This window comes from Canis lupus, chromosome 4, assembly GCF_003254725.2.
Source record: "Canis lupus dingo isolate Sandy chromosome 4, ASM325472v2, whole genome shotgun sequence".
Classification (NCBI taxonomy): domain Eukaryota; kingdom Metazoa; phylum Chordata; class Mammalia; order Carnivora; family Canidae; genus Canis; species Canis lupus.
Window position 1 is genome coordinate 35,727,517 of NC_064246.1, and position 14,050 is coordinate 35,741,566.

General features: G+C 46.7%; 1 protein-coding gene across 13 annotated transcripts in view; it reads right to left on the reverse strand.

Moving 5' to 3' along the window:
• MCC (MCC regulator of WNT signaling pathway) overlaps nucleotides 1–14,050 on the reverse strand; it is a 305,067-nt gene that overhangs the window by 46,564 nt on the left and 244,453 nt on the right. For all 13 annotated transcript variants that reach the window (XR_003131184.3, XR_007410039.1, XR_003131183.3 and 10 more), the window contains 2 exons: nucleotides 12,439–12,622; nucleotides 739–973 (listed from right to left, as the gene is read on the reverse strand). Coding sequence is in view for 8 of the 13 variants with exons in the window: in XM_025435387.3 (XP_025291172.1) it covers nucleotides 739–973; nucleotides 12,439–12,622 (419 nt within the window). In the remaining 5 variants the exon portion in view is untranslated. The remainder of the gene's footprint in view (nucleotides 1–738; nucleotides 974–12,438; nucleotides 12,623–14,050) is intronic.

Genomic DNA, 14,050 nt, shown 5'->3' on the forward strand with positions numbered 1-14,050 from the left:
ATATTCTTCATCACACCACAGCTGTCTTCTAAGCAGGCACTCAGCAGAGTAGGGCCGAGGGCTCGGCAACCCCTGGCCAGAAACATGCAAGGTGTGTCTTGCTGAAGGGATGGGCACCAGCTTTCCCAAAGCTCCCCCTGCTTTACAGATGCCAACAGAGAACTGAGCAGGCTGGGTGAACAGCCCAGGGTCTTGTGAGGAAGCACCGATGTGAACAGCACTGGCATCCCTCACCAGAGGGTGTCATGATCCAGGCGGGCTCCATGAGGCACGGAAGGACAAGGGTGTCAGTAAACCGGGACTCTGCTCCAAGTTCTGCACCTGCCCTCGTCCTGTCCTCCCCTACTCCACGTGAATGTCAGCATTAACCCAAGAAGCACCATCAGCTGCTGGAGATTAGAGGTCCTTTTACAGAAGCAGAGGCTGCTCCAGCCTGTAGGGATCTGATCTGAGAGTGTGGTGTCCCAAAGCTGAGCTGAGACACCCTGAGGCATTCTCCAGAGTGCAACTGACCCCCTCTGGGGTTGTGTCCAGTCCAGGGGACCCCAGATACACTGAAAGGCATCCTGTCTACAAATGCAGCTCTGGCTGTCCTCCAGGGGGAAGTGACTGAACCTGGACCAGGTTGATTTGCCATCTTTGCCGACCTGCTTTTGAGGGTCCTTTCCCCATCTCCTCCTGATGACATCACAGCACATGCACCCAGGGCTCCACTGTCCCCCCGCCCCGCCATGGTACCTTCATGGCCATCAGCTCTTGCATCAGCACAGCATTTTCCAGGTCCAGACGCTGGCTGTCCCCCCGGGGCTTAACGTCGTAGCTGAGGGGATCGATGTGGATACTCTCTAGCTCCAGCATGGTCAGCTTGACCGCCGCCCTGTCGTTCTTGAGCTGCTGGATGTAATCCTTCAGCCTCTGCTCATCTTCTTTAGTAAACTCGGTGTCACAGCTACTGGCTGTGGAGCTAGTTGTGCTGAGGAGACAGAAGAAAATAACCTATCACGTTTCCCAGCCGCAGCAAACATGTCTTCTTCCTGACTCTTCTCCATAGTCTATCTCCCCAATAGTGTTTGATGGTAATCCCCCCATCCCCGCACCTCCAAAAAAAGGGCATTCTTCATGGCATGGTACATTGATACCACATTTTAGGAGAGAAATAAGTCTGAAGAACAACAGAAATGCTTGGACCCTCCTTCAACACAACACATGGACTCTAAAAATGAATTCTAAGGAAATAATTCCATAGAAGCACCAAGATACAAAATGTTTCGTGGCATGGAGGATTTAGTTAATTATGGTACATTCCAAAAGATGGGATATTATATGGATATTACAGTAATAATTATGACATGGTGGAAGTATTTAAAGTGGAGAAATAGGATAAAAGTAGCATCTGATTAAAAAATAGGTGTACATGTAGACAGACTTAAAAAAGAGGATACATTAGGGAACAAAGTTGAATAACACAATACCTATGGTGTGATCTATAGATGTGTGTGTGTACATCTACCCACTGGTACACACACGTGTCTAGGACTGGGGCAGGAGCTGGAAGGTGCAGTGGGAAGAGGTGTACTGTGAAACAAACCCCCACCTATTGCTACTGTGACAACTTAGAAAGCAGGACTCCCCCACCTCCATGCCATTCCTTCTGTATCACGGCTGAATGTAACGTCCACCACAGGGACTGAGGCTCACCCAAGGGGCCCTTAGAGGCCCGTGCCCAATGGTGATAGCTGCTAGATCTGAGGAGTACCTAGCATGAACCCTGAGAACATGGCAGCCCATGAAAGTTTCTGTGGGACCCAGGCCATCATGCCAGGGGGACACCACAGGAAAACCAAGGCTCTGGCTCTTAAGAGGCTCTGGCTTTTTCCGGCAATGGGCAGTCTGCTCCCACTGGCTTGGAATGAGGCACTACACCCAATCAGTCCTCATGCATCTGAAACCAGTGTGGGTCTACAGTTTTTGTGGACCTATACCAGACCGGCCTATACTTGATATAGCCCTCGGGGCTCTGGCCTTGAAAGATGGGAGAAAAACAAGCAGGGGCTCATTTAACTCTCATCAAAACCAGCCAGGTTGGCATTATCAATACTGTCATTACAGATTTGGCGACTGAGGCTCAGAGACGTTAGGTAGCTTGCCTGGTCATGAGGCTGGACACTGGTACACCTGGACTTGGGCCACGGTCTTCTCATTCCTCAGCCCCACCCTTCCCAGATTCTCATTGCTAAAAGCTATGCCAGGAGCAAGGAGTGGTCTCCATTGGCTGCTGGCTGCCAGAGGCCCAGGCCTTCCCTCCTTCCCTCATCCTGGAAGGGGTAACAGGCCTGGGACTCCAATTCAGTAGATGCAATTGCCCCATCACCTAGGTGTGACCAAGGACCATTCCACTCTTATGTGTGATGCATTATCTAGAAGATAAGGGTTTTTGTGGAGACAAGGGTGAGGAGACGTGATGAGCTGGAGCTCTACCACTTAGCTGGCTGTGCACAGAAGGAAGACAATATCCTAGGACTTGGGTGATCGTTAAGTCAGAGAACGCCTGCTAGGACTGGAAGCTCCCGAGTACCACAGACTCTTTGGGGTTGCTCTCTCACCCCACCTTCTTTATGCCATCAGGACAGGTAGGATGTATCTTACAGAGGAAGGGTGCAAGATCAGCCTGACCAACATATACCTCCTTACAGGTGCTGATGGTTCATTTCATGTGGCCACGGGGCTGGGCTATAGTGTCCAGGTGCTTGGCCAAACACCCATCTAGATGTCACTGTGAAGGTATTTTTTTTAAAGATGTCATTAACATTTATTTATATTTTTTTAATTGATTGATTTGAAAGAAAGAGAGTGAGTGCGGTGGGATGGGCAGAGGAAGAGGGAGAGAGAATCTTGAACAGACTCCTTGCTGAGCACAGAGCCGAAATTGGGCTTGATCCCATGACCCAGAGATCAGATCATGACCTGGATGCTCAACCAACTGAGCCATCTAGGCACCCCTAGATTTGATTACATTTAAAACAGACTGAGTAAAGCAGACTACCTTCCATGATGTAGATGGGTCTCATCCAATCAGCCTTAAGAGAAAAGACTGAGGTCCCCCAAGAAAGTAATCCTGCCTCCAGACAGCCTTCAGAGTCAACACTGCTACATCAAGTCTTCCTTGGGTCTCCAGTGTGCCTGACTTGTAGATTTAGTACTTGCCAGTCCCCATAATCATATGAGCCAATTTCTTAAAATTAATCCATCTCTCTTTTCATATACATATAATAACCTTATTGGTCCTGTTTCTCTGAAGAACCCTAACATAGAGGTGCTACCTTTACCTGTAACCCAAGCATCTTCTTCACTTTGTAGATTTTTAAAAAAGATTTAATTTTATTATTTATTCATGAGAGACAGAGAGAGAGAGAGAGGCAGAGACACAGGCAGAGGGATAAGCAGGCTCCATGCATGGAGCCCAACGTGGGACTGGATCTCAGGTCCCCAGGATCAGGCCCTGGGCCAAAGGCAGCGCTAAATCGCTGAGCCACCTGGGCTGCCCTCCACTTTGTAGATTTACAGGTAGCATGACTCAATCTCCCTGTGCCCATTTCCTTATCTGTAAAATGTAAAGTGTTTAGAACAGTGAATAGCATATAGTAAGCACTCAATCAATGCAGCTATCATTCATGTAAGTAATCTTAGAGTACCACTATGGGGTACTCTTCTAGGAACTAGAAAAATCTCTTCTCTCATGGAACTCATATTCTAATATGGGAGACAAACAAGTAAGATACACCAAACCTCAGACAGTGAGAAGTACCATGGAGAAAAATGAAGTTATGGGGAGCACAACGAGAAGATGGGATTATTCTTTGCAACAGAGTTGTAGGGAGGGCCTGCATGATAAAGTTACATAAAGTAGACCTAAGGATAAAGTAGACCTAAAGAACATGAGAAACGGAGCTGTGTGGATATTTGGAGGAAGAGTGATCCAGGCAGAGGACACAGTGAATGCAAAGGCCCTGGGGCAGTGAGTGTGGCCAGCATATATGAGATTGTGGCTGAGCTGGAGGCAGTTCAGGGAGAGGGAAGAGGAGAGCTGGTCAGAGAGGAGGGTGTGTGTGTGGGAGAGGGGGGCACGGTGCCGAGTCATGTCAGGTTTATAAGGGCTGTGTCTTTTTCTCTAGAATTAGAATGGAAGCCACTAGAGGGTTTGTAACAGAGGGGTGATGTGATCTGCCTTACATCTTAATAGGATCCCTCTGGCCACTGGACTGAGGAGAGATGAAGGGAGGCAAGGGCAGAGGCAAGGAGACCAGTTCTGGGCTGTTGCAACAATCTCGGGAAGAGACAGTAGAAGCTGGAAGGGCAGGAATGAGGATAAAATTATTACTGTCAATCACCATCACTGTGTTTCCTTAAGTTGCATTTTAAAAAAGACAAGAAGGGAGAAGCAGCAACACCCTCTGGCTGGAACACTGCAGGTGCCAATTTCATAAAGAAATTAAGCAACTGGAGAGAAGCAAATGAGCTAACAGTAGCCCCAGCAGAGGGTGCTGGGGAAGCCAGGGGGACTTCTGAATGGGAGGGATTTCTCCCAGGGAGGAAACTGAGTTTCTCCCTCAGAATCTCTACACTCTGCAGTAAAGACCTACCTGCCCCCAGCCTGGTGCTAGGCATGCCTTGGACAAAATCATTCAAGTAGGACTCAGCACTCACCTTCATGGATCGTCAACACAGATATGGAGGGACAGACATCTAAATGTCCCACAGACAAATGAGCAATAAAATGAAAGCAAACTGAAGTGGTGGCATTGTTCTCACAACATTCCACAGGGCTGAGTGTGGAGCTGTGCTCACAGGGGTGGCATGTTTGGACAGCACGGTGCTGGGAAACATCAATACTTCTCTCCCAGTAAGCTGGGAGGAGGCTTCAGGTATGAAATCGTTTCCTGTGAAGCTGGGACTCTGGACCAGAGGTTCACTTTACAACCCTTGTCCTTCCTTATGTTAAAAATTATTTTGAAAAATTTTAAACATAGAGAAAAACACTGAGATTAACCAATTCCTATGACCTACCACCCAGATGAGTCTTTGGTCTTATTTTCTTTGGACTACTTTTTTTTTTTTTATTTTTTTTAAAGAAATAGAACACTTATACTTGAGGAATCCTTTGTTCTCTTTTACTTAAACAAGAAATTTCTAAATTCAAAGAGCACTAGAAGCTAGAGCTCTGTAATTATTCTGCATGCACTAAAACGATTCTATTTGGGCAGATTTTCCAGTTAGTGGGACTGGTGTACCCCAGTGGCAGTCAAAGAGTAGTTGCTGGGCTAGCCATAGCAGCATCACCTGGGACTTGTTAGGAATGCACACTCTTAGGCCCACCCCCAAGACCCCTAGAAAGGGGAACTCTGGCAATGGAGCCCAGCAATCTACATTTTAATGTACCCTCTCTATCATTCTGAGGCATAGCCAAGTTTGAGAATAACTGGTCTACCCCTTAATTCAGGTGGGCATTTGCACGGTAGCCTGTGGGGTAACGGGACATGACTCCACCCAAATTCTCTAGGGAGAATCCATACACTCTTGGGCTGATCTGGTGGGTGCCAGTGATTATGAGCAGATCTCTGACATCAGATAGACCTGAGTAAATGTTCTTCCTCTGCCACTGCCTAGCTTTATGGTCCCAAGCAAATGATCCAACCTTCCCAGGCTGCGGTAAAGTGAGAGTATGGACGGTTCCCATATCATCAGGCTGTTGGAAGGGAGATGATGGGTCCTGAAGCAGGCAGGTCCAGATAGTGCAGTAGTACTCATTCTAGGGGAGTTGGAGAAACAGCCGTGGCCACATCCTGCACCTCCCTGCACAGACTCAGGGACTTTTTTTAGGGATGACAGCCACCCAGCAGGTCATGCAGAATACCCTGGGGCTGAGGGAGAAGCAATACACCAAGCATTCCATGAGACCTGAGAAACCACCTAGAGTGGTCTAGGAAGTACCAAGACAGATGGGCAGAGGCTGACAGGCTTTGGGGTGTTCTGGATCCCCAATGGTTTAGGGCCTGATTCCTGGCCAGGTGGGGAAGGCCTAAATTTTCACCATCTCTACCATAGGTTTAGTTTTCAAAAAAGAAGAAAAGGAAAAAGATCTCCTGCCCTTGATGTACCCTCGTGGGAATCTGAAGCCCTCTAAAATGCTCTAGGAAGTTTGATTTCCAGATATGCACTGCATCGACATAGCCCCTCTGGCTTTGCTTCCTCCCTTCCGGGAGGCCAGTGGGAAAGTTAATAATTCTGCTTTGTGCTATAATGTTCCACTGTGGAATATGATTGTGTGACAGTGTGAAAGGCAGGGAAGCTGCCAGCCTCTCCCCTGCCTCCTGCAGACAAAAGCACTGAGAGTCTTCTGAGGGCATGCCACTGGCTTCTGGGCCCGGGTTAGGTCATCCATTAGCTCTCCCAGCTTGGAATGCTGGATGGTTCTGGCTGTCAAGGGGGAATGAATCACTGTCCACCAAGACCAGGTTACTCCTCATCTCCAGGCTGGGAGGCCTGTTCTCTGGGAGGTGTTTCAGGGAGGGCTGAAGGTAGAAAGCCCTAGCTCACCTCAGAATGGCAGAACAGCACATTTTTGCATTCTGCTCTGTTTTTCCAATAAGCAGGGCCAGGTCACATGGGTTTCTCCTTTCTGGGATGCTTTGCTGGAGCCCTGTCCTGCTGGCTTTGCTCCACATCTATGAGTTTGCCAGCAATCTTCTGGCATACTGCATGTGGGGTGCCTAGAGCCAGGGGAGTGTGAGTGCTAGCAGCCTAGGACACCCACCCTTCCACCTGCCCTGGCCACAATGGGACATGGAATCAGGTTTAGTTAAGCAGCTTTGGATTTCAAATATCCAGTCTCCTTTCCCCTTTCTTCATGTCCCAGCCTCATCCTCAAGACAACTCCCCATCCTGCTTTTTAGAAGAAGAACCCGTTTTTCTTCAGCCTCCTCATCTTGCCATGGCAAAAAGCTAGAATGGCATTTCATTTCTTTGCCACAAAAACCAGAAATGGATTTTTCCCTACATTTTTATCAATGTCTTACCTGGTCCCCATTAAGATCTCATTTCCACCAAGGGGCAGCTCATTTTCAGAAGGGAAATGCCATTAGGCTGGTTTTCTGTTTTTGCTAAGCATTTTAAATTTATTTGAAGGAGGGGGTCAGCCACTCCTAAGTGCCCGGATTCCTCTGAGAAGATGGGCCTTGTCAACTGCCTACATCTTGTAGTGCTGTGTAGCAATGTACCTCCCCACCCTCTCTGACAACTCTTCATCTCAAAGGATTAAAAACCCCTAAACACAGTCCTAACCTTTTATGCCTATATTCTCTCAGATAGCTCTCAGAATTCTCTAGGTTAAGTGAAGAAAAATTATCTAACAAAATATAGGTATGGGAAAATCCAGTGCCAGATAACTGAAGTCCTCAAAACCTGTCTGGTTCAAGAAAGGTCCCAAGAACTTAGTTGAAAGTGGAAGTCAAAATGAGAAACAGATTCTATTTCTACAGCCATTTTTAAAGGTCTCCTGATAACAGTGTTGAAAATGAGACATCTCCAAACCCAATGTTAACCTTTTCCTCATTCAGTCACCAGTAACACACCAAGACAGACACTCTCTAAGCCTAACAGCTATACTGTGGCTAACAATTTCTCAGGCATTAGAAAAATCAAACATCATAATGATTTTCAATATCACTAATAATTAGGAGGCGGAAAGTATTAAATAGGGTATTTTTTGCCCAGAGATCAGCCAAATTGAAAAAACTGACACTATCCAGTTTTAGCAAGGGTGTGGAGGAAGAGGATGATAATTCGATCATGTATGGAGGGCTATTTGACAACGGAAACAATCATTTTTGAGCAGCAAATTGTTACTTCGAATTGGTCCCACAGAAATTTTTCAAGACACACTGGTGTGAGGTCAAGGATAGTGGCTCTCACTGAGGGGGGCACTTGACGGGATGAGCACTGGGTGTTACTCTGTATGTTGGCAAATTGAACACCAATAAAAAATAAATTTATTATTTAAAAAAAAAAAGGACAGTGGCTCTAATGGTTAATAGTGGAAAAACTGGGTAGAAATGTCCAAAAAGAGGAAGCTGTTTAAAATACATGATGGAAAAAATAAAATAAAATAAAATACATGATGGACTGTCTTCCAATATGAGTGGGCAGCTACTGACACATATGAATACTGCATGGAAAAAAAAAATGTAATGCTAAGGGGAAAAGGAGGTTTTAGGAGTCCACATAGTAGGATTCTTAGGAGACTAAAAATTCGATATAATCATGTTTTTAAAGATGCCTGCCATTGGCCTGCCAGATTCACACCTTCCATCTTCTTCTGGGACCTAACCCCTCTCCTCTCCATCTGTGTGGCTCCTGTGGGGGCTGTCATGGCCACAGATGACAGGGGTAGGGCTTGAACCTAGCTGGCAAGATGTCCCTTATTTGAATTTTTTTTTTTACTTGACACCAGTGAAACCAGTCAGCCTTGGGTACAAATGCAGGTGTTATGCTGGCTTTCTGTCATCTGGGGAGCCTGCCCGCAGCAGGGAGATGAGAGCCACACGTGGGGAGTGCGCAGGCTGGATGTGGCCTGGCCTGGCTATGCTCAGGTGCCTGCTTCCAAGACTGCTCGGGCTTCCTGTAGCTCTCTGCCTCCAGCTGGGTATCCAGCTCCTGTGTGTGGAATATCCTTCCAGCACAGCCCTTTTCTGTTTAAGCTATTAGAGTATCATTCTGTCATTTCCAGCCAAGGATCTTAACAAAGGAAAAAATGGGCAGGTAAATCTGTGGAAATATACCCTGATCTGTTTGCAGTGTTCTTTCCAGTGAGGGTCCTAGCATGGAGAATTTGATATAATGCTTAGATTTTCATTATTTAGTTTTAAAATGATCATGTAATTCTTTTGAAATCAAGAAGTCTTAAAAAAAAAAAAAAAAAAAAAGCCTTTCAGGTCTCTACCTAGTTTTCATAGAGCCTAAAAGATAAATGACAAGGACATTTGAGCAGCAGGCCCGAGCACCATGCTGTCATGTTGGAGAATGCATCTGAGCTGTACTTTAGAATTTACTAGTGCTTCTATAAGCATTAGTCCCAAGGGCCTTGGATGGACTCTCCTGATACTTGGGATGAGAAAGCAACTCCCTTCTTCAGAGGGACATGAAAATATGAAGATTACGGTTACAACAGCCACATCTGGTCTCTCACTCCCAGAAGCTTGCTGATGGTGGTCCTATTAGAATAGGACGGCCATTCTAATCTCATCCATCCTTCCACTGTCATCAGCCCTCCCTTCTGCTCCAGTGAGACTCCACCTAAGAAGACTTAGTCACCAGCCTAGAAGGTGAAAAGTGAGCATCTTGAGTGCCATTGCCCTTAATCCAGTTTGGGGGTCAGCCAGGTAGAACCCTGACTCCTGGAAAGTGCCCAGCAGCTCACCTGCTAGGCTGCAATCACCAGACTCCCACAGCTCACCGTGATCCCCACCCAACAGCAGGGCAAAGGCACGGGCTCTAGTCCCCATTAGGGCAGTCCTGCTGAGGCTTATCTTGTCTTTGGCCACGTGTCCTTTTGTAGATTTAGATCAATGATAGTGCTTCCATGGAATGAACTGAAATTGATTAAGGATTCCCTATTCCCACCTCAGCAATTTAGTCCATGGGCTCCTCTGTTGTGAGATGCTAATAAAGCTATCCAAGCCATCAACATTACCTAGTTACTCTGTCCATTAAGACACTTATAACCCCTGAGGAGGCTGTGGCTGTGTTTTTCAAAAGAGAAACATCAGTGTCTCTGGGCTCCTGTCAACAGTCAGCTGATAGGCTGGCTACCATTTTTTTCTTAAATTTTTATTTATTTATGATAGTCACACAGATAGAGAGGCAGAGACACAGGCAGAGGGAGAAGCAGGCTCCACGCACCGGGAGCCCGACGTGGGATTCGATCCCGTCTCCAGGATCGCGTCCTGGGCCAAAGGCAGGCGCTAAACCGCTGCGCCACCCACGGATCCCCTACCATTTTTATTCTCCTTGCTGGTAACTGCTCTTCTGCTGCTCCTTTCCCCAAACCACGACCCTCCTGTCATCAGGAGCTGTCCATCTGCTGCCAGGAAGACATCTGGAAACCGGACATTCAGCATTCCTTTCCTGAGACCTTGAGGAATAGCTGACTGTCACCTCTGATTGGAATTCTCTGTGCCAGTTGGTGACGGTGGGAGGAATGGAGCCCTGTAAAGCTCCAACACAGAAAACTCCATTTCTCTCTCCCATAAACTTGACATGGGGGAATATCTAAGCTGGAATGGCAAGATTTCCATACAAAATTAGTCATTATAATCATTAAAAGGGTTAGTGGTTTGGGACTTTTTTTCAGAGCTCACATGTCACATAAAGTAGTCTGGTTGTGTCAGGACCAAAAAATGTGGAGTGCCACACGAATGGCCTGTGTGTGGTTCTTTTGTGCCCACCCTGGCTTCTCTGACTTGGGTGGAAGTGTGAAAGTGAATTTTTAAGGACAACTGAGTGAAATGTGAGCAAAAGTCCTCTGTACTTGGATTGGAAGACGTATTTGAGATTGACATTAATTCAAGGGGGGGCCATTCTTTCATGAGGTCATCCTTGAAAATAAAGACCATGTCTTAAATTGATCTCAAGCTGTATTAATATATCACCAAAAATTAAATTCCTCTAAGAAAATGGTCTCAGAATCAAGGCTCATCTATATGTTAAAGTATTTCTAACAAATGTTCAAGACCAGAATCTCCACTAAATGGATGGTGAGAGTTCTTATTTTTGACAGACTCCAAACTTGTCTCTGATTTGGATTAAAACAAAATTATTTTGGGGATGGGGAGGTGTGAGCAAAAAGATCCATAACACACTCCTTATAAGCTACTGAAACAGCATATATTCCCTGTCAACTTGCTTCTCATGTTAACCAGTTCAACAGAACAGTATCTCTGATAGCACGAGGACTGCGTTTCTACTCTAAATGAACAAGGAAATTATAGATCATACACATCTGGAAAAGTCATTAAGAAAAGCCTCTGCTTTCTGTGGTTAAGCAGAAGAATGTGGTTTTAAAAAGAAAATAAATTATGATCGGTGTTTCACTGAAGAGGACGACTGGTGCATGGGAATCAAAAGGAAATAACTCCCTTGACTTTGTGAGCACTTGGCCAACTATGTTATTGGGAATGGCCCCTCTCCTGAGGCCCCAGGTCCAGGACAGGTAAATGGATGCATTTAGGCAGATGGCTGGGTCCTGCCAGCAGGAAGAGAGATGGGAACATTATGTTGCCTTCAGGCACCAAGGAAACATCAGTATTTCCCCATTGGCTCTTAAGATTTAATCCGGCCTTACGTGGGTCTTGCCACTTGATCTGCAAGTAGACAACTGTTTTTTTAACATCATGATATCCAACTTGGTATAGTAGAGAGAGTAATGTGCTTGGTGCCAAAGTCCCGAGTCTCAGTCCTGATTTCCCTGTATTACCCAAGAGACCTTACTAGCCAAGCCACTTACAGACTTCTGAGCCAATGCTTTCTCCCCTGTGCAAATGGGGTAAGTCACCCTTCCTGTCTTTTATGACTGGGCTACCATAGGAGAATCTTCAACAAAGTACTTTCTAGACTGAGAATTGACATATGAAGGGAAGGCATTCATGGTTTTAGGGCTTCGATGGTAAGAAATAGGAAGGTCACTAGAAAAGCCTTCATTCTGAACCCCTACTCCCTTCTGAAAGAATCCAACAGCTTCAGCAAATTATGCTTAGCAAGATCTTCACTACTTTCTTCCCCATGTTTTTCATGTACCCACTTCAGATTCACAGACACAGAACTTGAACTCCGGTTCATCACTGAGTGTCTGCTAAGTACCTGCTATGAATTTGGTATCACTCTGCAAAGCACAAGAGGCAGGAAAAGAAGAGGGTATTGTCCAAGCACAGCTTACAAAGGACAGAGGCTGGAGAAGAAGAGGGGAGACAACGGAGCCTGGGAACAGGATGCAGCGTGGGTCATGGGTACGTAGGGATCGTTGGCAGGAAATGGGCCTTAAGCTCCCCCAAATACTCTTGGAAATCAAGGACTATGTAGAAATGGAGAATAAAATGAAATGGGAGAGAGCATCAGACAGAAAGGTAGGTTTGGGTTCCACCTTCAGGTTCCACTTTCTTGAGCAATCTCCCCTTCTCTGGACTGTGGTTCCCGCCCTGCCACAGAAGGCCCTGTCCGGCTCTCCCAGGACGATTCCCTGACTCCTTGGAGCAAGCTGCAAGCACAGGAGGAGCTCGGTCCTCATCCAAGCCTCACAGTCTCTGACAGCTGGGTCACCACACGCCGAGCCTAGTGAGCAGATCACACATGGATGCACGACCACCTCACAGCAGAAGGGCCGAGAATTACCTGGTGTGGCTGTTGGAGGAGAGGCTTTCCCAGGGCTGCACGCTGCAGCCAGCCACGGCAAAGGCACCCCCACAGCTGCCATCCAGCTTCGTGAGCAGGGCCTTGGCAGCATTCTCAGCAGTCTTCCGACAGTCGTGCGCGCACTTGAGCATCTGAGTGATGTTTTCATCCCCTGACTGGTCTCCTACATTGCAAAGAAACCAAAGGATGAATCCACACAAACCTACATGGGACAAGTGTGACAGCAAGTTTGGCTCATCGGTTCCTAGTTGCTCAGGGCAGAGGTGGCCTGGGGGAGAGAAACTACTGGTGGGTGGCCAACAAAGAGATACAGTGCTGGGCTGGGCGCCCTCACACAGAAACTGTTCTTAGCAAGGCCCGTCTGCTCTGAGCTCACTGTCCTCATCAATGAAGGACTGGCTAACATAATCTCTGAGGTCTGTCTCTAGCTCTAACATGCTATGATTTTCTCATTATCCAGGTTCCTTACTTCTCCCACTCAGTTGCCACTACCACAGGGCCATTTTTTTCCTGTGTTGGCATGTCCTGGTGAATGAGGCCCAAACTATGCCTCCATATGACCAGGGCTTTGCTTAGAGCTTTGTGTAGGCAAGAGAAACAAACCTAATAGCTAAAATGAGAACTTTCGATTGGCAGTGTATTCTCTGTACCAGTGCTAACCCCCGACTTTTCTCTCTCTGCTCAGGCACTGGCAAGCCCAAATGTGCCCAGGAGTCAGGTCACTGGGCTGGGGCAAGACCTGAGGAGTGGTGGGCCAGAGAGTGAATTCCCTGCCTAAAACGTTCTCATTCTTGTGGTGGCCAAATAAATCACCAGTCTGCAACCTCTTCCGCCTAATCCCTAGCCTTCCAAGTATTTTCAAATGAAACTATATGCCAAAGCATAAGATACAAAAGTGGTAAATGCAGAACCAGTTGAAATGAACAGGGGTGGGGTGAGGGGTCACACGTTCAGTTTCCCCACCATCCTCCAAGCCCATGACTAGGGCCCAACTCAAAGACATTCCTCCAGCTTTCCAGGGCACAGTTTCAAAACCACTGGTCTCAGGGCAGAGGTGGCCTGGGGAGAGATTTTTCAAATCATCTAGAATGAATGTAATGAGTGCCTATGTAGTCAACAAGAGACAGAAAAAAGCACCATGGCTGGTACTGTGGGTAAGTGTCCTGAGCTAGTACTTGGTCTGCCGTGCAACTATATGGCCCACTGGAGCAGAATGGCAAGTCAACTGCTGCTGTCAGCAGAGTGGAAGGGCAATTTAATAGAGAACTGCTCAAGGTAAGCCAGCTCACAGCTTTACTGAGTGAGGAAGAGCTATGGGTGCATATGTCCTGTAGGCTTCCTTGGACACCCCCTTCTTGGCCATTTCCCTGACAACTTTCATGTGTTTCTTCTTTCCACAAATGAGATATTTTACATATATCTCACTAACTGACTGCTCTTTGAATTCTGTTCTGAAGTAGGCATGACATTACTGACTGGCTCATTTTATAAATATATCATGAGCTACCCGGGGTTATGTTAATACAAAGCATTTCGTTATTGATTTTAAGCATTTTAAATGCAGATTTATGTAAGCCCTTCCAGCTCCTAC